The sequence below is a fragment of the Cygnus olor genome, chromosome 12 (assembly GCF_009769625.2).
Source record: "Cygnus olor isolate bCygOlo1 chromosome 12, bCygOlo1.pri.v2, whole genome shotgun sequence".
In the NCBI taxonomy this organism is placed as follows: Eukaryota; Metazoa; Chordata; class Aves; order Anseriformes; family Anatidae; genus Cygnus; species Cygnus olor.
In genome coordinates this window covers 16,133,063-16,155,654 of record NC_049180.1, presented here as the reverse complement: position 1 = coordinate 16,155,654, position 22,592 = coordinate 16,133,063, and the positions used below count along the sequence as shown (strand labels likewise).

General features: G+C 37.2%; 1 protein-coding gene across 2 annotated transcripts in view; it reads left to right on the top strand.

Moving 5' to 3' along the window:
• FTO (FTO alpha-ketoglutarate dependent dioxygenase) overlaps window positions 1-22,592 on the top strand; it is a 247,020-nt gene that overhangs the window by 87,519 nt on the left and 136,909 nt on the right. For both annotated transcript variants that reach the window (XM_040570875.1, XM_040570876.1), the window contains one exon: window positions 20,710-20,834. In XM_040570875.1, coding sequence (XP_040426809.1) covers window positions 20,710-20,834 — 125 coding nt within the window. The remainder of the gene's footprint in view (window positions 1-20,709; window positions 20,835-22,592) is intronic.

Genomic DNA, 22,592 nt, shown 5'->3' with positions numbered 1-22,592 from the left:
GTGCTAAGATTAGTGCTGTTTTGCTTTTGTCAAAATGTTTCATGTTTGCTGTGACAGATAGGTGAAAATGTAGTATTTGTTCTGTTCCAGAATGCAAAGAATCTGGCTCAGACACCGAGGACAATTAGTCCTATGTTGTGGGATAAAAAGCAGACATGCTGAAATTTTAGGGGGACTTTCTTCCTGTACATGCTCCAGGGGGAACTTTGCATATAGCACTGTGGCTTCCTACATGACTTTTCTGTTTAAGATTATTTAAGTGCTGTCTGCCATTCAATTGCTGGCCTGTGGTTAGCTTTATTTCTCTTGTACAAATACAAAGCACTATGCTGGCCTCATTCCTTTTTTTTCTTTTTTCTTTTCCCCATTTGTTCCTTTAGTGTTTCACTCGCATTTCAGTAGTTTCATTTTAGCTTAGAAATGTTTTTTTCTACTTCTGCAGAGAGAGTAGTCTGGTACTACAAAATGTTTGGAAAGATAAGGACTTGAAGGAGGGTTCAGTGGGAGGCAGAAGTCAAGTCTGAAGTGGTTTTGTGAGCTGAGCAAGAGAGAAAAAGAGGAAATAAGTAGCAGGAAAGAGAGAGGAACAGGGAAGGAAAACAATTGTGTGATGAAAGATAGTATAACAAGGTCAAAGAAGAGTAAAAGGTAGAGAAATGAGAATAGAGATCATGGAACTGTAAAGAATCGTGGAAGTGCAAGAGATTACACGAAAGAGAAGACTAATAAATTAGAACCTGTCAGTACACTTTTTAAACTTTATTTGTAGTCAGCATAATGAAGTTTATGTGAAAGTGTCTCATCTTTCAAAGTTATTCTTCCTTCTCTCTGCTTCTTGAAGTTAGAAGAGCTACAGTAAGTGATAGAACAGGAAGGAGAATACTTACTTTCCTGGATCAAAGGATTCTCAAATTGCAGGTCTAATTTTAGTCTGTATTCATGGGAATCTTGAACAAAAGACCATGGTTGGTATTTTGTCTGAATAAGAAAGTATTAATAAGAATATCTGAATTTTTGTCTATTAAACTTTACCTTGTTGACTGTAGCATTTGATAGTCTTGCTCTGGAAAAATGACATGTAAACTAAAATAACAAGCAGCACAGGTAGTGCTGTGTGAATGTATTTTTTTCTCTTTATAGGTCAAAAAAGGTTTTGTCTGCTGACATACTTATGAATCACCTTTCTTGAAAAAAGTTGTTCTGTTGTGACCTTACTATAGCATAAAGTTCAGCCTGAGAGTCTATGGATAGAACATTTACAATAGTGTGTCTGTGTGAAATTTTAAGTGATGAGCTGCCTGATTAAAGCCAGAAATGTTTTTGTAAAACTTGTTACTAGTTTGATGTAAATCCATTTTTTATTACTCCAAAAGGGGAGAGAAGGAATTAGCAGGTAGCAAGAAAAGACAGGGAACATACAGCTGAAGGTGCAACTTAAACTTGTATAAATATCAGCACTTTAAATGTGAATAATAAGATCCAGCTTGGTAACTATCAGGAAGGATGGAATAAGTTGTTTTCTGACTCGTCTGGTACAACTATAGAAACTTATTTAGCAGCTTTATATTGATTATTATATTATGCGTAAATACATATTATATTGTAATTTTGATGGTCCTGTTTCAAAGTCTGCTGAAATCTACTTGACTCCTTCTTGCATGTCACAAACAACTATTTCTTTATATGGGTTGAGCCATAATCTTTTGCAGAAGTGCTGTAATCTCTTTTCAAAACAACTGTTTCAAAAGCTGACATAGCTTTTGAAAAAAGCTATGCTTTTGTTTCAAAAGCTTCAGCAAATAACAGGACTCTCCTCACTAGGGCTATGAATCTGTTACTGTGAATCTGTGATGCTCTTCTGCTGACTCTTTCCATAAGCAAAATTCATACAATTAAATTAGTTACTACCCAGTCAAAGCATGCTACTTGAAATAAGTGTAAACATGTACATCAGAAATACCAAGTATCTCTATCTTGTATTAATTTTACCATTTTATCTCCTTTGTCTTATACTTGCAATAAGTCAATATGCCTATATGAGCCATGTCAACGTTTGCTATTTCAAAAATTACTTGCATTTTTTCAAATATATTTTAATCAAAAAACATTTTACTGTGTATTTGCACAGTACAGCTTCTGAATAGAAGACACCACTTGGGTCAGAAGATAGTAGGTAGGTATGGTGTTTGAACTGGTTCTCCAGTTTCTGGTTTCCTGAGGATATATGTGATTGCTCCAATATAAATGTTTTAGATCACAATGACAGCTGTGGAAATTAAACATAGCCAGCAAAATCTATTTTCTGTCTGGTCAAGTAAAGGAAAGGATGGATGAAAAAAATTCCCTGGGCAAATGAATTCTTATGAACAGTGGTGAATCTTTTCCTTCTGCTATATTAATTTTATTGGATTCTCCGAAAAGTAAGTCCAGCTTGGGTTTCTTTATATGTTATTCATGTGAAAGTTTATCATTTAATGGTGAAAAACTTGAATATGATTCCTAGGCCATATTGTAGAACACAGTGCAAACTTTAAATACAGAGAAAAAGTGCCCTTTAGGATGGTTTCCAGAGCAGTTGCAATGACCTGAGAATGGAAGAGGCTTCATAATTCTATGAATATCTGGAAGGAGGAGGATTTCTGTTTTCCTCAAAATCTTGTTTCTTGTAACTTATTATGAATAGGGTTCTGTTTCCCGAGGCTGCAGCAATATTAAGCTTTACCTTATCTTATTTTAAAACACCTCAAAATGTTGAGTCTTATACAGAGATTCTCTTTTTAAACACAAATCTTGATACCTGCTTCAGAGGTTATGTTAATGCAGAAAATGCTGAATTTTCTCATACAGACTATATAGGAGTTCTGCACTGACAGAGAATAAGCAGAGAGGCTCCCCTGCCGGAAGGTAAATCTTTGAGACACGTTTATTGCATTATTTCTTTTTTCCCATCCTGAGGTACTTTACTGGCTTCTGTACTCCCGGGAGGATTCATTTTCCCTTCTAGCTTCTCCTCAGTGTCTACCTGCATCTTCGCCAAGCGTGCTCACTCCTGACAAGTGGTTCAAGCCCACCGTCTGCACACTTGAGAGGAGCCCAGATGCCTCTGCCTCTTCGTGTGGTTCATTCCATTCAGGCTTGGAGCACTTGAGCATGCTGTTGTCAGTGAGCTTACCCTGATCCCTCCGGCCCAACTCTTTCTTGTTTCCACGGCAACTTCTTAAGTAACTCCATCTAACAGAGTATTTTCTCTAGCAATTTGCTGTTAGAAGTAATTTGATAGTCTTCTTGTGAACTATAGCAGTCACTGCCTGTTTCTGTTTGAGCCAAAGACTCAAAATGAGCTGCGGAGTACTTCGTTGTCGCATTTACTGTGTTTGTGGGTTTTTTTTTTTGCCAACATAGGGGAATTCATGTAGGTTGTAGGTCAGAAATGAGTCTATGGGTTGTTATTTGTATATTCTAAAAAAGACATTTTATTCTGACCATTAGGTTATGGAGACTTTTTTCTTTTTGTGGAAAAAGCTCTCTTTAAAAGAAAAAAAAAAAGTTTATTGCAAAGTAAATGGTTAAAACTGAGCTGCAGTTACTTGAAAGAGACAAATATACATTCATTATTTCCTGACTATGTTGTTTTTATGGGCAAGCAAAGGAAGCAATGGCTGGGTGTCATTAAGGAGTAGCTAGTGGAAAGTGGTGAAATGAGCAATGAGACTTGTAAAGTGTCATGAAAACTGAAACACCAGGGTACAAAGTACCGCTTATCCTCACAGATATGGATACCATATGGCAACATTAAGGGAAATGGGGAGTAGGAGACAAGAATCCTATTATTTCTCACACTTTCATTTGCTTGCTATTTGCTTTGGGCAAATGACTTAAGAAGTTGTGCATGAACCTTCCTCTGTTACGGTATTTATTGACAAGACACCTGTCTTCCCGGTCAGGCTCCTTGAAGTTTCTTTGGTGTCATTCCAGCTTTGGCACTTCTGATTATAATTTTTATTGTTCTTGTTCTAGAATCATTATTTTTGTAACTGTTCCGAGGTTGAAATCTATATTCGTTTTCACATGCTATAACCCTGTGTTCTCGTACAACATTTCACTTTTTTCCTTATTTTCCTCAGAAAAGGCAACCTGCTATGATGGTGTTACTGCTATCCCTAAAATCTCTTTTTGGCCTTCTCTTTTTTTCCTTACTTTGTCTTTCTCTGGACCTCTTTCCATGACTCTCATACATGACTTTGTAATCGGATTGATTGAGGGTACTTTAATGCAATATATTGAAAGCTTCTGGAAGGACAGCCATGTGCTCTGTGCATCTTTGGAAGGATGCATAGGAGAGAGCAGCCTTTATCAGCTCTGTAGGGACTGCTTCAGCTGTGAAAAGATTTTTGTCACCTTCTCAGCTGTTTCTTCCTTTCCACTTCTAAATTACACACCAATCTACTTGCCGGAATTTTCTTAACTTGTAACTATTTTGTATTAATTTCATATTTCTCTGAAAAAAAAAAAAAGTCTTCCTTAAAATTTGTTAAGCTTAATTCTACCAATGTTCAATACATTCATCTTAGTTTTAGTAGTTGTTTAAAATATAATTGTAGCATCTCTCTCTTTTGGTCTTCTAAGAGTTCAGCGTTTGCCAAAGTATACTCAAATTTCCTCTTCTGATGACATCCTCCAAAGTTAATGGTTTGTTGTTGTGACCAAAACAGAATGTTGTACAACATGCAAAACTGGAGAGAGCACACTTAGCTGGTCTCTTTAACCATTACGTAACATCAAAACTCTCAGCTGAGGGGCCAATTTCTGTATTTGGTTTTGCACTTATCTAAGGTGGTGCAAATAAGCAGCTCTTTGATGGAGTCAAGTAAGATAACATGATTATAAGGGAAGGTCCTTTTGTCATTGCAATGGTTGCTATATCAAGAGAGAACAAGAAGCTTCACTGAAAAGGGTGAATGGGGAGGGCATGAAAATTGCAGAATTTAGCAGAAGATGTTATAAAGGAAGCTCTTGAAGCGTAAGGTTTATTCTTAGTGTGTTGTTATTCTGAAAATTAACACTTCATACGTTATATCAGGCTGTATAGTGGGCATATAGTGGTGATATCACACATAAGCTCACACATGAAGCTATATAGCCTTCTCTTAATTTTAGCATCACAAAGAAGTGCAATTCATTGGTTCTCTATTGTAGAGTTTAGTGCAAATACTTGACATTTCCAGTGATCTAGGAAAGCTGGCACTTTAAGAGGCATTTCATAGTTGCAAGGATCACCGTTGCACCAGTGTAATGTTTTTGCAGTGCTTTGCTCAGGAGAGCACTAGCCTATTTGTGGGGAAAAACGTCCAAAGGACATCCTAACTTCTGTTTTCTAAAGAAGTGCTCAATATGACATACAAAGCATTAGGGGATAGAATCAACCCAATACATTCTCAATTTCAGATACAGGGAAAAAACTGAAATATGAAACTATTCCCACCAGAAATGTTGTAAATCTTGCAAAATATATAAGCTTTCCTCTTCGACATACATCAAAGGCATAAAGCTTGGGAGATTAAAATATGTTTTTAATCTTGGTTTGATGAGCAAAACTTTCAACATAATATTTATTATGAGAGGCTCTACTTGTTGCCTCTTCCCTTTGTTCTGTTTATATATGACTTCCTTTCTTCCAAAGAAGTAGGAAGTATCGCTTTCACAAAGCCAAAGGATATTGCAATGGTTTGTTCATTTAAACTGAATCATAGGCCCACGTGGCAGACACAAACTTTTCTTTTATTGTCCAGGGTCCCAGAGGAAGAGCAATGCTTTCTGATGGCTTCCCATGAATGCCTTTCATTTGTGGAGGAGTTTCAGTGGCTTATGCTGACTATGCAAAGATCAAACAGGCAGGAAAACTGTGGTTTTGAGAAACTTAGCCAAGATCTTTGTTATTTTCTCAGAAGTTTTTCTTCTCTAACCCTATTTTTTAAGGACAATATTAGGACAATTGGTTGTAGTGACTGGTGGAAAACAGCTTGTTGCATCATTTTCTGTTTAACGTTTAAGTATTTTCTTACTTATTAGAAAATTTGTAGGCATATATAATGAAAATACTAACCATAATTGCAGTCTTTCTTTATTGCATTTGGAATCAATGGTATCCAAAATTAAGTTTAAAAAATGTTGTGGCTTCTTGGTTCTGCAATCTGATCTATATCGGGACACTGTGCCTGCAGTTTTTTTTGCTGAAATCACGCAGGTTTTGCCTGGGCACAAAGGTCTGTCAAACAGATTTGATTATAGGATTTGACCTATTGAAATCTCTTTTGTTTCAAGAACAGTTTCTTTTTTTCTTAACAGCTTTTTTTTTTTTTAGCTTTCTTCATAAAGATTTCCATTTTGCTTAGCTGTTAGCAAACATAAGTATTGGAAAGAGATGTGCAGACCACAACATCTTTTTAACTGCAATGATGGCGTGTTTTGCTAGCAATACACAATTTTCATTGTGTTGGTCGTACAAAACCTCATGTTTTTCATACAAATTTAGGTTTTGCTGAAGAATTATTTCAATAAAACCAGAATGGCTTAAGTTTCTCAAGTAAAATACATAGCATCTTTAGAGGTCAGATGTAGCTGAAACTTGAACAGCTGTACAACATGCATCCTAGATTGTTTTTAATTGTCTTCCCTTTCTCTAACAGCAGTAATTCTTGTTTATATTGTCAAGAACCTTTCCACTGAGCACAAGCGCACCATATTTTAAGGTCGCATGCTTAACCCCACTGCAGGGTTACAATGTAAATGGGCCCCCTTTGTTTTCATTAATGTGTGATGGGTGGATGCAAGGCTGTTCACAAGGCTTAAATAACTTATTGTAAAAGTGTCTTAAAGAAAGCATATTTTGTCTCCATACCACAGTTGTTTAGCATTACTCTTGTTCATCCAACCAACAGCCAGTTTGGCAATGGATTTTGTGTGTCATTTTGTTCTTTTGACCTGTGATATTTTTTTTTTTAACTGAGCCAATGAATTCACCTCAAATAACAAAACAAAGGTTTTCCTCTTTCCTAACATCCTAGAAGTAGTAAACAAAGCTTACACTGTTTTTCCTTTACACGACAATTTACCAGTTGCTATTTATGTGTTGCTGTAGAGGTTTTGAGATTGACTATGTAAAAAATGTCAAAATAAGTTAGTATGCTCAGTGTTTTTAATCAGTTGAAAAGTGAATTAAGTATATCCAAAATGGTTTGGGGAGATTTCAGTCTGTTTGGTGCTTTTCTATCTATAGTCACAGGTATGGAGGAAAGATACAGTTGAAATTTTCTGGGTTATTTTGGCTTTGATTATCTAGAATTTGCCATGAATCCCAAGATGTTAGGACATTTCAAAACAAATTCTAATTATAATCTGTGGCTGGCATTTGCAGTTGGTTTAGTAGGCCAAAAAAAGTTGCAGTCATGCCTTTTTTTTTTTTTTTTTTTTTTAAGATATCTCAGTTCTAGGTCGTTTCCTTTTTATTCATTTATAATTTTGGACCATGAATTTAATTTGATTCATATCTACTTTTAAGATGCGTGGACTTATACTAGCACATGAAGAATATATACGTATGAGTGTGATCCTCCCAGTGTGAGAAATTTGAAGGTTGTATGCAATGGTTTCTATGTATTGAATATGTAAGCACTGAAGAAACAAGGCAAGGGGGAACTACTCTCTCTAGAAGATGAAGCAATGACAAATCCTTATCAAACAGCACTGTTCTGAATGCTGCAAATTGTAGCTTACTTGGAATAGTACTTTGTGGGCTCTCAGATTGTGTTACCCAGACAGAAAATTATTTTTTGCTTACCATCTTGCTGTTGAGACAAAATAGGTGTTTTTCTGAGATGAAAACTCTTCAGTATGAGATTAAGTTCACAGAATTTGGTTGCTGTATTTTAAAACACATAAGCCATGAAATTTGATTAGATATATATATATATCAAAAATTGCATGATAACAACTTAAATAAAAATGTAAAAGGGGTGGAGGGTGATGGTAGTAAAATCTGAAGTCTAAATATTGAAGAAAGCCCCATTTTTGATCCAATTAAATCTTTTTGCTTCTAAAAAGAAAAATACTTCTATGTACCATATGAATAGGTTGGATTATTGTTCACGTAGTCTGTATCTCTTATTTATGGACTCCAAATACTGTGAAATGTGATTTGCCCTGTGCTGTTGTGCTAAAGCAGAATGTGAAGTAGATAGACAATAATATTAAATGGAGACTTATAGCTGTGGTATAACTAGTCCCGATGCATCTTTAAGGTAGAAGTTGTGGTATGTGAAGAACACAGGTCAAACCTTCTTCCACATACTGTTAACTTCCATTTCTGTAGCAACGCAGGTCAGAAAGCTTTCTTTTTTAGCTTAATGGAGAACATCTCCATTGTGCCATGTCCTCACTACGTGTTTGTTAAAGGTGCTTGGCCCATATATGTTATTACATCCTTGACATTGCTGTAACTTCTACTGGTGGATTAAGCGATCCTTCCCAAAGGGTGCAGAGGTGATTAGTCAGCCACCTTTGACCTCTCTCTTAAGCTGGACTTTGCAGCTGAACTTGAGAACCCCTCTCTTATTTCATTCACCAATAGAAGCAAACACGAGTGAATGGTAACACCAGAACTGCAAATGCAACAGTGCACTGTACTGAATGTGTTGTTGCAGAGTGTAGCAGAGTAACTGTGCCTTCTTTTTTTCCAAATTGTACTGTTGTAGTTTGTGAGCACATCATGCAAATGTCGTATTTGCTGAATTACCAAAGTCTTCAGCAAATGACTTTTTATTCAAAATGTAATTGATATGCTTATGTTTGCAGAGATCTGTTGATTGCACTGTTTTTCTTTGTTAGGCATATGAATCTTAGGGTAAAGTTTATTTTTCCTGATTGAATGATATGTCACTAATGAAAATTATCTGCATAATAATTTTTGCTGTGTAGTGAAGTTACCAAATAGTTGGCCATTCAAGCTTTAAAATATTTCTCTAGTATTCATCTATAAATAGTCGAATGTTCATGGAAAATGAATATGACAAAATCACAACATTCAGAACCTGAGTAGACTATAACTTAAAATATTTCCTGAGAAAGATTTGTTGTTGTTGTTGTTGTTGTTTTTTAATGCACTAGTAGGTGACAAAAGAAATCTGAAAATTTTCTGAACTGATTTATTTTTCCCCTGAGCTACTTGTTCTTTCTATGTGTGTACTTTTAATTGTTGGGTTAATTAGTTGATAATCTTCCCTTTTAAGGATGAAAAAATGAACCTTTTATTTTCTTTCTCCTGAGGAGATAAATTAATTACTGAGAGCTTGATTGCTCCCTTCCAAAGAGTGAGAGAGAGCAAAAATTTCACAATGAAATGAAAACAGATCCATATGAGAGGGAGACCAGGGAATATTAATGGAAGACAAGCAGTATTTTGATAGAGTGGGCTATTAGCTTGTTGGTACTTGTCACATCCATATAACCGTGACATTAGATCGTTCTGATGAAAGGGAAACATGTGCAAAATACCCATATAAAGTCCAGGAAGTGCAGCGCATAGCACTCTTTTTTTACTGAAACATAAATTTATCAAAATAACATAACCAATAATTGGCTATAGTTTGCATTAACCAGTTTTTAAAATGCAGGTTTTACAGATGTATCGCACTCAGAGGAACACTAAGTAGTGAGAAAGTTCCTAAATTCCTGGCCTGGTGGTGGTGGATGAGAGCTGTGGCAAGCACCCTGTCCTCAGGAGGAGCAGAGGCCTGCGAGCACCACATGCGAGTGCTCCAGCTTGGCAGCGCCAGCCACTGCGGCCGAGTCTGACAAAATGGAGACTGCACGTGTGCCGTCTGTGTGTCTGTGAGAAGAGTACACCAAGGTACACGTACAGAATCAGGCAGAGTTTACTTTGAATCACAGAGTGGTTGAGGTTGTAAGGGAGCTTCTGGAGATCATCAAGTCCAAAGTCCCTGCTCAAGTGGGGCCTCCTAGAGCACAGCGCCCAGGTTTGTGTCCAGATGGATTTTGAGTGTCTCCAGGGAAGGAGACCCCACAGCCTCTCTGGGCAACCTGTTCCAGTGCTCTGTCACCCTCACTGTAAAGAAGATTTTCCTCATGTTCAGACAGAACATCCTGTATGGCAGTTTGTGCCTGTTGCCTCTCGGCCTGTTGCCAGGCTCTGCTGAGAAGAGTCTGGCCCCACTGTCTGGACACCCTCCCTTCAGAAATGTACACACGTCGATCAGATTCCCCCGAGCCTTCTCTTCTCCAGGCCAAACAGGCCCGGCGTCAGCTTTCCCTTACATGAGAGATGCTCCAGTTCCTTAATCATTTCCGTAGCCCTTCACTGGACTCGCTCCAGGAGCTCCATGTCCCTCTTGTACTCAGGAGTCCAGAACTGGACACAATACTCCAGGTAAGGCCTTAGCGGGGCTGAGTAGAGGGGGAAGATCACTCCCCTCATCCTGCTGGCAGCACTCTTCCTAATCCACCTCAGGACACCATTGGCCTTCTTGGCCACAAGGGCTGGCTCACGGTTGTCCACCAGGACCTGCAGGTCCTTCTTCACAGAGCTGCTTTTCAGTAGGTCAGCCCCCCACCTGTACTGGTGCTTGGGGTTATTGCTCCCCAGGTGCAGGGCCCTTCACTTGCCTTTGCTGAATTTCAAGAGGTTTCTCTCTGCCCAGCTCTCCAGCCTGTCGAGATCCTACTGAATGGCAGCATAGCTCTCCTGGGCATCAGCCACTCCTCCCGTTTTGTATCATCAGCAAATTTGCTGAGGAGGCATTTGTATTCCTTCGTCCAAGTCATATGTTAAACAACACTGGACCCAGTATTGACCTGTGAGGGACACTGCTAGCTACAGGTCTCCAGCTGGACCCTGTGCCAGTGATCACAACCATCTGAAACCTGTTATTCAGATAGTTCTCAATCTGCCTTACTGTCTGCGCATCCAGCCCATAGTTCCTGAGCTTGCCTGTGAGAAAATCATGAGGGACACGCTGAACTCAGGATGAAGTGTGTAAGACTTTGTTCCTACACGTGCTCTGAGTGCAGGAGAAGTAAGTAATTGCCTGCCCTCCCAGAAGGAATCTGTATTTATTGTAAGTATTATATCCGAGGTTGTAACTATACATATTTTGCGTGACTGATGAGAATTAACTCAATAAACTTTTCTGTTTATGTTCCTTTGTTGGTTCCTTTTTTTTTTTTTTTTTTTTAGTTTGTTAGTGTGTTGTTTGTATGCTTAGACTGCACATCCTCAGCGCTGGGTCATCACCATTTGTAGGGCTATATATTAAGTACCCAGCTATATATTAAATGCCTAGCATATTCTGTTATGTAAAACAATGGAATGAGAGGAGGATGGGGGACTAAAATCAGATTACCTACTTTTCAGTTAAGGAACAAAAATCACAATTTGCGTAGTAGCAGATTACCAAAAGCTATTGTCATGATCAATGTCTAGCAATGAGTCGTGTCATCCTGCTTGCTGTTTGACAATGTCGTATTCCCTATGCATTAAATGAATAAGCATAAGATATCAGGTTCTGTTTGTTTTCATCTGTGGTCTTCCCAGGAGCTTGTTCTAAATTCTTTTTCTCTCTCTTTTGCCATGACAGCTTCTATGTACTACTGCCCTTACATGAATATGAATTTTAAATCTACATAAAGGTGTGTCATGGTGCTACTGGGGGTAATGAAACTGTTACTTGAGTCAAATGTGACAAAACTTCATTTCTGAAACAACTTGGTGAGAGTCCCATTATCACAGGGATATTCATAGACCCAGGGCCTTTAGTACTGTGAGGATGATAAAGGCATTGAAACCCATATATCACTGGAAGATATGATTCAGCTGTATGTGGTTATCTTGCATATGTACTAAATTGCTATTCTACTATGGCATGTCTTAGACAAGGCATGCCCACAGGCACTTCTGGACATAAGTGGCTTGCTATTTCATTTGATTGTAGCTAGCAGCTTCTTCATTCTGCAGTGTTGAACCCATTCTGTAACTTGAATCTTTGTGTTTTAAATTATTTCAGTAAAACTAATGACACCGAGAGTATGTCCCAAATATCTGCACAATTTTTTACAAGGCATTGTGCTAGAAAGTGTAGTGGCTAGGGTGGTGGTGGCTTAATGGCAACAGGTGGTGGCTTCAGTGATGAGAGAAAAATGTTGGTATTCAAGGCTTTTCCATACTAAAAAGCTACTAAGATAGGCTGTTCAAGGAAATCAATAGTACAGCAGATTACACTTCTAGTGTAAACACTGAAAGATAGTCACAAACAGAAATGCAATCATGAATTCAGAATCTAGGCTCACCGTGTTCCTATCTGAGGAATGGAGAATATGAGGACTCATAGTTTGGGGAAGTTTAAAAATATTTTCTCATGTGACCAATAGTATTAAGCTTAGCGATTCCAGTTTGTGTTTTGAGAGCTGCAAAGGCTCTAGTTTGGAGATTTTGGTACAAGTCTGTAAATATTTTAAGGGAAGCTTCTACATTGCTTACCATACAAAGTCTTCAGTATAAATTAGATGAGTCAAAGCAAAGCCTTGCTTACATATAGAATTATTTGATTGGAATCAGTAAAATTATATAAGTATTTAATTCAAAATAGTATTCGTTTCAACCAATTCAGCCATTTACTGTACAATTCTTCTGTGCTTGTTTAGAACTGTGTGCAATCGATGATGAAGGTTGTGTCTGCTTGCTGAGCAAAGTAGTGCAGGTTGTACTCCCTGTGATTCAGTATTGCCAAAGGTAAGCTGTCCAGAGCGCACATTAGTGAAGTGAGTCTTGTATTGCATTTTAGCTGATTTCAGTGATAGTAAATAATCACTGAAGCATATACTGCTGAGCAGTCCTTCAGATCTTAAGTGTTCGGCATAACTACTGTTTGCATGTGACCAAAATGGGAAAAAGGGAGGTGTATACAAAGGAGTGAATTATAACAAAGAGCACTTTCTGCTTCAGTTCTTGTTCAGAAAACATATGTTCAGCCATGCAGGCAACAGTTGGGGTAAAGACACACTGTAGGTTTGGAAACAAAAGGCACGTTCTTTTCTTGAATTCACAATGTTTTCAAACATATTCACTTGTTGGGGACTAGCCTGTCAGCTGTATATTCTTGCAAGCGTCATTTCTTTTTCCTGACTTCTTTCAAAAGCTTTTTACCCCACAATGTTTTACACTTCATATAATCCACTATGCATGGTAGGCCTGCTTCTGTCTTTGTGCTATTGATCATTCAGAGGTGGAGGGGCCATGCTCTGGGAGAATGTGGCTAAAGGGTAACCTTTCACTCACCCATACATCTGAAGGTGCTAAGCCACTCTTATTCCAAACATTGTGAGTGGGTCAGTTGTTCTTTCTTGATGCGATGGGTTATACTTCACCTTTAGAGCACTGCTGAACTGGTTAGTGCAGCAAACAGGTTTTGAAAGTGTTGGTCTTTATACTTTTTTTTCAGATTTTTCATTGTAACCACATTGAATTATCCAGCAAAAAAAATAGTTGTGGTTTTTTTGTTGTTTTTTTTTCCCCTCTGCTGGAAATTTATTCAGTTTTGGCATGCCAGAATAATGTAAAACTACTTGGTCATAGTTTTGTCTCAATTCTGTTTTCCTAAATATATGGTTCAAGACCCCAGTATAGATAGAATTATATAGGCATAAAGGTAATTTCCTTTCTCATGTAGGAATAAGCTCTACCTATTTTACTTTATGACCTTTAAATTCATACAGCTAGAGAATGTATTGCTTTAGCTCTGCAGAGGTAGTTAAATGGTACAACTTTTTAGTGTAGGCGAGACCTAAAGTTTTTATAGAAATGTTTGTGATCTACTCTCTGTAGGTTTTTCTAGGTCGAACTACTCATCTATCAAGTCAGGTATTCATCCTTTGTTGTCAGCAGAGAATACCTCAAAGAGAGACAGAGCTCCCTACATTTTAATGCATGTAGGCTTGTTGTATTTAGAGCTTAAGCATATGTCTAACTTCAAGCATTCTACTCTATAATTGGGTTATGTACTTGCTTAGTTTAGATGTGCTTAAGTGCTTTAGCTGATTGTGCGCTTCTGAATGTAATGGTAGAGGACAGTCCATGATCTTTGTGAAAACTTGAGACTTTGTTCCCTTTACCCTACAAAAAACCAAATCTTTCATAACATTCTCCATTTCTTTATAGTTTATTTAAATGTGGACATACTATTTGACTCATTTTAATGTTGGAAGTATTCTATCAATTTTAGCTCATGTTTTATCTCTCTTTAGTATCTTACCTCTGTATGAATTTCTCATCTTGTTATATGCCAGTGTTTCATGTAAAAGTAAAAACAGTTACAAAGTGTTATATTGGCTTTTGGATTATTCATGTATTCTGCTGGAGTATTAGTATTGTTAGCTGAATTCAGCAGCCTGGACAATTACTGCTAATGAATGTCCAATTATTAGGATTTCCCACATAAGGCCTTTCAGAGCATGAAGGTAATTTAGACAACTAGAAAATCCACAGACAAGAAAACTCTATGTAAATATTTTCCAACTGGACGGTGCCAGCAAATACATCCTTGCCAACATATGTCAAAACTGCCAAAAGATCTGTGAGGATGGGGATTAACTTTTTAGCACTGTCATCTTAAGAATCCTGACAGGGAAACATTATTAAATGTTTTTCTTGACTGAATATGACTGAAAAGATGTTAACAGTAGATAAAACTAATATAAAGTAGTTAATGATAGAGACATATATTCCAAGTCTGCATCTTTTTCTTTTCATTGAGCTCTGTCAGACATCCCAGAGAATACCACAGTTTTAAAATAAATTGGCCTTCCTTCTCAAATGAAAGTTGATGTTTTGTCTCCAGTCTGATAAAAGAAAGCACACGCTAGTGTATTGCTTTCTTTCAGGAATTTTTTTGTTTTGTTTTATAGGGTCTTTAAAAGTAAATTGTTTTAGATGTTGCAGTGACTTCTCTGACTCTCAGGAAGAAAACAGTTAATAATGATTTCTTTCCTTTCAGCTCCCTTGAGCCTACCTTCGTTGTACAGTTTGCATATAACAGCTAGTAAGAGTAGAATGTAGTGAACCTTAAACAAATCTATTAGGATCACCATGGCAAGAAACTGGGAAAATGGCAGGAAAAACGAACAATGATTTTGTAAACCCTCCAAAGGTCAGAAAAAGGCTTTCAGTAAGTATGCAGAGGCTAGAAATCAAATCCCATTTCCTATCATAAGAAACCAGTTGTTTTAGCAGCAGTGGTTAATGTACTGTATGTGAAAGATTTAAGACTAGTTGGAAAGCTTTGCTTCTGTTTTATTAGGCTGCTATTGAAAAGCCAACAGCATAACTTCAACTAGGTGCTTTGAGATTTCTTAATGGGCTGTCAAGGGCAAGACACCAGGTCTGTGCTATACTAGCTCTTTCCTGTACATTAAAACAACAGGGGCCAAATGATCATATACAGAAGTATGAATTACTTGATGCTTTCTCTGTTCCATATGGTCTGCCATGTCTTTGGCAATTAATCATGTACAGAATCAGTTGAGTGCTCTCTGAAGCATTGAAGTCAACATTTAGTTGTACCTGTGCCAGTGGGGGCAGTGGGGGTTGCAAGCGTAAAATAGCAGGATGAAGAGCTGCTGGCGCCAAAGCCAGAGCAGCTGGCTTCTATAAACAACACTTTTTTCCTCTTTACCATTTTTTTTAACTTTCTTTGACAAACATGAGCCATTTTTCAATATCATCCAAAACATGAGGGTTGCTGAGTGAAACTGTGATATCTGGCATAGTGGATTAATAAACAAAAGGCAGAGAATTGGGTTTAATGTGCCCAAATTGCTGGGTGATAACTTAAACCATACTGGCTACTTCCACATCTCAATGAAAATGGCTGCATTTACTCATATTTTAAGTTAAAAAAATTTAAAAGCAAAGAAGAAATGAACAGTGGTTTGTAAGCAATTACTAGCTTTTTTTATCACATGGAAGTTATGACATGTTAAATTAATATGGCTTAATAGATTACAGGTTCTTTTTTTTCTCTAAAAGGCACAGTGTTCTGGTTTTGTAGACTTTCATCAGGGTACACTAACAGCAAAATAGTCACAAAGATAACAAGGAAGATGCAGAAAGGCTTAAATTGTAGCCCTGTTTACAGATTTTACACTTGCTGTTTTTCCTTCCTCTGCTAGTTATTGACTGTTGAGAGATGACTGCTACATTAAAGTGGAAGTGATTAGTAAAGATTCAGAAGCTTATCCTATTTAAACTGGTGATGAGTAAATTCAGTCTTTAACTCGGAATGAAAATTCTCATTTGTTGACCCAATAACGTGGGACCAAAAGATGAACTGTCCCAAGTGCCACTTCAGCTCAGACTGAAGGCTAGTTTGTTTGACAGAGTATTAGGCTTTGTGTCTCCAGCTGTACATGTTTCTAATCCTGAGAGGTCTGTACTGAAGGAAGGGTAATCAAACTTTAAAAGACTAAAAAGGTACCAGCGTGGTTCTTTTGAGTGTGTTATTGAGGATGCTTTGTTTGTTTGTTAAGCAGAATAGTCCCTTATTTGTGTTGGAACGTAATTTCTTCTGCTGTGTATGCAAGAAAAAAAAGTATACCAGTTATCCTGTTACAATAGCTTTAGGACTAATAAAAAACATAATTTTAAGTGTGTATCCTGGATATTGTAATAGTAATAATAGTAATATATAATTCTAAGAGTTTCTATTCAGTCATATGTCACTGATATATTTCATCAGTGGCAATGAGATGAGTATGATATTGGTCTTTTAAAATACATTTCTTGCACAGTAAATATGTCAGTACAGCAATAGATATTTAGTTCTGCCATTGAACCAGGAGGAAGGTAAAGGATATAATTTGCTAAACAGCCTCGCATAGAAGACCAGATTGGCAGCTGCTTTGTATATGCGTACATAACTTTGTTTTTTTTGAGAGGTGGGTTGTGTGTTGTTTTTTTCCTTATTTTTTAGACTGTGCCATTTGGGAATTACAAAGGAAATGCCCTAAATATTTAAGTATATTTATAAGGAAAAATGGGGAAGATTTGAAGATGTTAACATTGCTATTTATTAAAGAGACATGCTGGCCAATGAGACAAGAAGTTGCTTCCCCCAAGTGATAAGCAATTTACGTTGCTTGTTGCTTGGGTTGTCCAGGATATGTTTTTGCCAGCTCAGGAAGCAAAAGAAAGAAAGTTTCAACAATTTGTAAACATTACCACCCTCAAGAATCTCTGTGAGCCCAAGGATGAGATAAGACAGGCTGTAGGGCTGGCTGCATTGTTTGTTTATTCGACTGTCCTCTGGTCCCAAGTGTGCTGAACAACACTGAGTCAGTGTTGAGTCCAGTTCAGAAAAGTGAAGGCTTCACTCAACATTGGGCACAGGGGGCCTCTGTAGACAATTATCTGTCATTAAAGAACATTAAAAGGATTGAGAAACGGGGTCAGATTTTCTTTGATGGGATGTGCAACTATAGTGATGTTCAAAAGAAGGTCATTCCTGCCCTTTAGAGTAGGGGTGGTATCGGCCGGGTTTCTGATGGATTTTTATCAGTGTTGATGTGAGGAAATGGCTTTCCCAGCTGATAACATCTTTGACCGAGTTTCTTGAACCCTTGACCTTTATCAGTCAAGGTATATATTGAATCCCCTTGTTAAAAATAAATCCCAAAACAAGTTACTTGCAAAACCCAATCTTTCAAAGGAGGGTGTTTTGTAATATAATTTTACCCAGAATGCTGCTTTATTTATTACAATTTAGGATTTTTATTGAGACAATAAGAATAGCGAGTTATTAAGAAATGCCTCTATAAAAGCTACATATCAAACCCTGCACTCATATTCCAGGTAACCTTACTGCCCTTAGCACTCTTAGGAAACAAGTAAATCAGTTAAATTGCTATGTATTGTTGTTGTATGTTGCTTAATGTACTATTTCACCCTCAAGGTAGCTGCAACAGTACTCGCAGGGCTCAGTAAAGAAGCGTTTGTGATGGCAGTGTCAAACTGCACTTGAACTGTCTGCATCACCAGAGAAATGAAAGGTGTTAACAGAAGTCTGGGGCAATATAGTTGTTCTCTCAGTAAAAATTAAATTATGCTCAATTTCCAGAATTATGATATGGAAGAAGGGGACTTAAGTTAGTGGAATGCAGTACCAAAGTTGCAATTTGGCTGGGCCATCAGCATTCATACACAAGCATTACGTGACTGTGAATATTTGGAGAAGTGGTCACCCAGCTTTGCTGACTGATAAAACTCCAATGACATCCTCTTTTGATCAAATTTTAACTCAAAAGTCCTTAGCAACTATCAGTTCTCTATGGTCTACACTTTGGGAACCACTTATTTAGGGGATCTTGATGCTTTTTGCCTACAAATAACTGTACTATCAGATTTGTCGGGCATTGCATCATTAAACGTTGTGGCTTTTCTGCAGTCTTGGACAGAAATAGAGTTCTACACCATCACGAGCTTCACCATCTCCTGTGGATTTCCCTGTCCCATTGTGATTAATAAGGGTATCCAAGAATTCTGAAAGGGAAATCCTGGTATACTGCGACCTGGTGGTGTGACCAGTCCGATCGTGCTATTATATGGAGATAAGTTTTACCTGTAGTGCTGTGTCAGAAGTCTTGAAATACAAACGTTAGAGCCTTAAGAGGCATATTTATTCTGAGTGGCAAGGACTGTTCATTTTCATCTCTTGCAGGATGTACATCTCTTCATCTCATGTGAGTGTGTTCTCACATGTTGGAGTCCTCTATCAAATCCTTATTTAACTGTGCAGTTCCTGGAAGTGAGCCTAAGATCAGGCCTGTTGAAGTTGGTGGATGGTAGAGCTTGTGGAAAAGATGTTGTAGGTCAATGCAAGGGAAACCCATGTCAGAGAATCCTTATCTGAAATTACTCCCTGGCTTTTTGTTTGCTTTGTAATGTCAGAGCAAGGTCAAGAATGTGATCTGTATAGACAGGGTTTTGGACATTTGGTGGCTTTTTTGTTTATGTTTTGTTGTTTTTTCATTTTTTTTAAGAAACCATTCTTTCTGATATGTAAGTTTGATATGATGGGGTAAGGCCTTTTGGTAGGCCAACTGATAGAGCTGGGAGGTGGAACGGAAGATGGATGCTTTGTGGTCTTTGTTATCTGATGTTGGTGTAATAAAAGTATTTTCTATATGTATCCTATCACACTTGTCTTTTGGAACCATCATCGTGGTAGCAAGGCCACTGCTACTTTGCATAGCTTAACAAGTGTATAATCTGCATATTCTTCTATCTCATTAAAAAAAATGTCAGACCAAGAACAGATCTTACTGTTTTCACAACCTGAAGATAATGACCATTTACCTCACAGAAGCCCCAGAGGAATCTGTGCATGTCCATTTGGGCAGGACAGACTGAAGTGTACTGTGGTGCTGAGAAGGAGGCTGTATGCCATGCCTGTTCGTCATGTTGCCATAAAAGAGGCCATGCTGGTGGAAGCATTTATAGTTATTGGTGATATTTGAGTTGGGTTTTGAAACTCACTTCCATAAGTGCTCAAGTTAGAAACATATTTTTAGCCGCCTTTTCAGTGGAATAAACTAGGTTTATGTAAGGATTCTGTCCATTTAGTCGCATCCTTCCCAAAAGCATTTAGATACTTTGGTCTGGTTGCGGAATATGTGAATGAAGGTTAGAGTATCAAAGATAATTAAGTGAAAATCAGAGGCTGTTTAAGGAGAGAAAGAAAACTAAATTATTCCCACTGAAGAAGAAGACTTCTGCATGGACTCAAGCTCTGTGGTGTCGCTGGACTGCTGCCTGTGCAAGTCAGCACAGCAGTGTACGTCAGTTGAGTGAGCATCAGCACGCTCTGGTTTTGTCCCAAGTTTGCAGCCATGGGAAGCATAGGGGAAAGAAGAGAAGGAAACTGTGAATGAGTTTGTAGTAGTAGAAGGCAAAGGAGGAGTGATGGACTTGGAGTTGACTGGCTGGGTGGCTGAAGGACAGATCTGCAGTTTTGTTGGTTTAACTGTTAATGCAACATTTGGAAAGGCCAACAACTTGAGCTCTGCAGGGACTGAGCGTTAGCCTGCTCCACAGCGAAGTCTGCTGTATGTATTTTTTTTCCAGCAATTTGTAGTGTATTCCATAAAGGAAAAAAGGTAGAGTTTTGCTACTTGTTTACTTGAAATGTTTCATGACAAATAGAGCATGGGGACATGATCAGAAATTCCTTTCAGAAGATAAAATACAAACAGGAATTGTCTTCAGTATGATAAAAGGGTTGGGGGGGAGTCCCCCAAACAAATGCTGTAGCAAGGGAAACACTTCTGATATAATGTGATATAAGAAAATGTTTAAAAGAGAAAAGAATTATATCTTTAAAAAAAAAAAATGTTAGAATGCACAATGTCTTGTTATGTTACTTAAGGCAATGAGATTTTAAGGTTTACCTTATGTGCCATGTACGTTGATTAAATACTGAATATATGGTGGCCATTTCTAACCATCATTTACTGTATTGATTTGTCAGCAGTGGAAGTGTAATAAAAAAAGGTATTGATTTACTGTCCTTATTTGCTTATGGGCTTTTTATTAATTTTACACATTGTTTCCTATTTCTAGATTATAATTTTTATGTGTTTTTTCCCTTTAAGACAAGCCTGGTCCTCCATGAAGTTAGAAAAAAGGAGCAAACTGAGGAACAAAGGAATGAAACCATCAGCTGCTTCTTGCTAGTTCTTACTGAGCGACAAAGGCTACGTAAAGAGTGGACAGCAAGGTGAGAAATTTGAGAAAGATAGTGAGATATTGAAATTAGAAATAAGTCTATCAAATATACTTCTATTAAACCACTTCTAGGGAGTCAAAAAAAAAAGTTTAAAAAAATTCACAAGTTTTACTGTTCAACTGGTATTTTTCTCTGAATGAAAGAATACTTAATGTTTCTGCTTCTGATTTCAGATATAATTTGTGGGGTAGAATGCTCCTTTACTGTGCTTATGTAGTGCAATGTATTGAGAATACCGTGATAGATAGACAGCATAGATATTTGAGGATTGCTGTTGCCTTAAATGCCCTGAGGTTTTTCTTATACTATGAACAAGATGAGCAATATGCCCAGCAGGCTTGCCATACTAAAAGATGTCCATTTTGCCTGCTTTCTTCACAATGCTCACACTTCTTGTGGTTCCCTACTTGTGTTAACCAGATTGTGTTGGGTGAGATTGGCATACATGTACATATTTCTAGAGTTCACATCATGTTGACTGTTTTATTATACGTGGGTTCTTAAATTGAACATATTGCTCTATTACAAGCAGGTGATGTTACTAACAATTTTAAGAAGTTGTTTGTGTTTGTATTTGAAAAATTTATATTACTGGATTGTAGTCAGATGGATGTATTTTGGAAACAGCTGCATCATGCTTCTAGTTCTTCCAGAAATATGTGAATTCAAAAAAAAAAAAAAAATTGCCATATGCAACTGTCTTTCCAGCATCTGCCTTCTTCTCTTTACCTGTGGAGTCCATGTCAACTTTTTTGACATTTCTAAAAGCTGTAGATCTATATTTATTTAATATATATATTTTTTCTTATTTATGATAAATAATTACATATAATACCTATTAGTCTCTGATTTTTTTTTCCAAATGTATAGCTCCTTTTAAGACCAGGAGATGTCATGCGCTTACAATGAAATACAGCTTTTAGTCAAACTTTTCTTTATGAGACTTGGTTTATCAAAATTAACACTTAAATGGCATGATTTTTGACCTGCACTATATGTTCCAATTAAGAGAGTTCTCCTGTGTTTTTTTTTGTTTTGTTTTGTTTTTTAATGTATAACTTATGAAATATCCTGAAGTTTCTTAGATTGACTAGAAAGTCAATTGTAGATACCGGATTTGACACTTGTCTGGGTTTGCTGCTCCCAGTAATTGTATTGATTGCACTTGAAACATTTTAGAAGCTTTAGATAGAAATTAAGCATTGCTACATAGTAGCACCTATTACAACTTAGAAACGGTGTTTTTATAAATTTGCTTTCTTATGCATATGTGATGTTTATTTGTATACTATGAGTTAAGAACTCAGAGTAGAAAAGAGCTCAGTAAGGTGGGTCTATAATATTGTTCAGATTGTAACGTACGTTTTGTTCCTTCCTTTTTAAGAAATTTAAGGGAATTATATTGTTTGTGTGGTTTGGGTTTAGGTTTTTTTTGGTTGTGTTTTTTTGTTTTCCATCACCATACTTCATAAATACTGCAAATAGTTTGACTATGTTGGAACCAGAGGAAATCACTTAAAGCTTTTCCTTGGGACACATGCATCCTCATTGTGAACCAGAACAGAAAGCTTTCTAGAGATAGAACAAGGCTAAATAATTGTAATGAGTGGAATATCTTTTTAGTGTTTGTTTAGCTTAACAATAATTTCCTAATATACTAAGTCAACAGGAATCACAGCAATCAAGAGTCATTTAAAAATAATGTGGTTACAGAGTTTCTGGCCTCCGCTTTTACATTTCATGATTTAA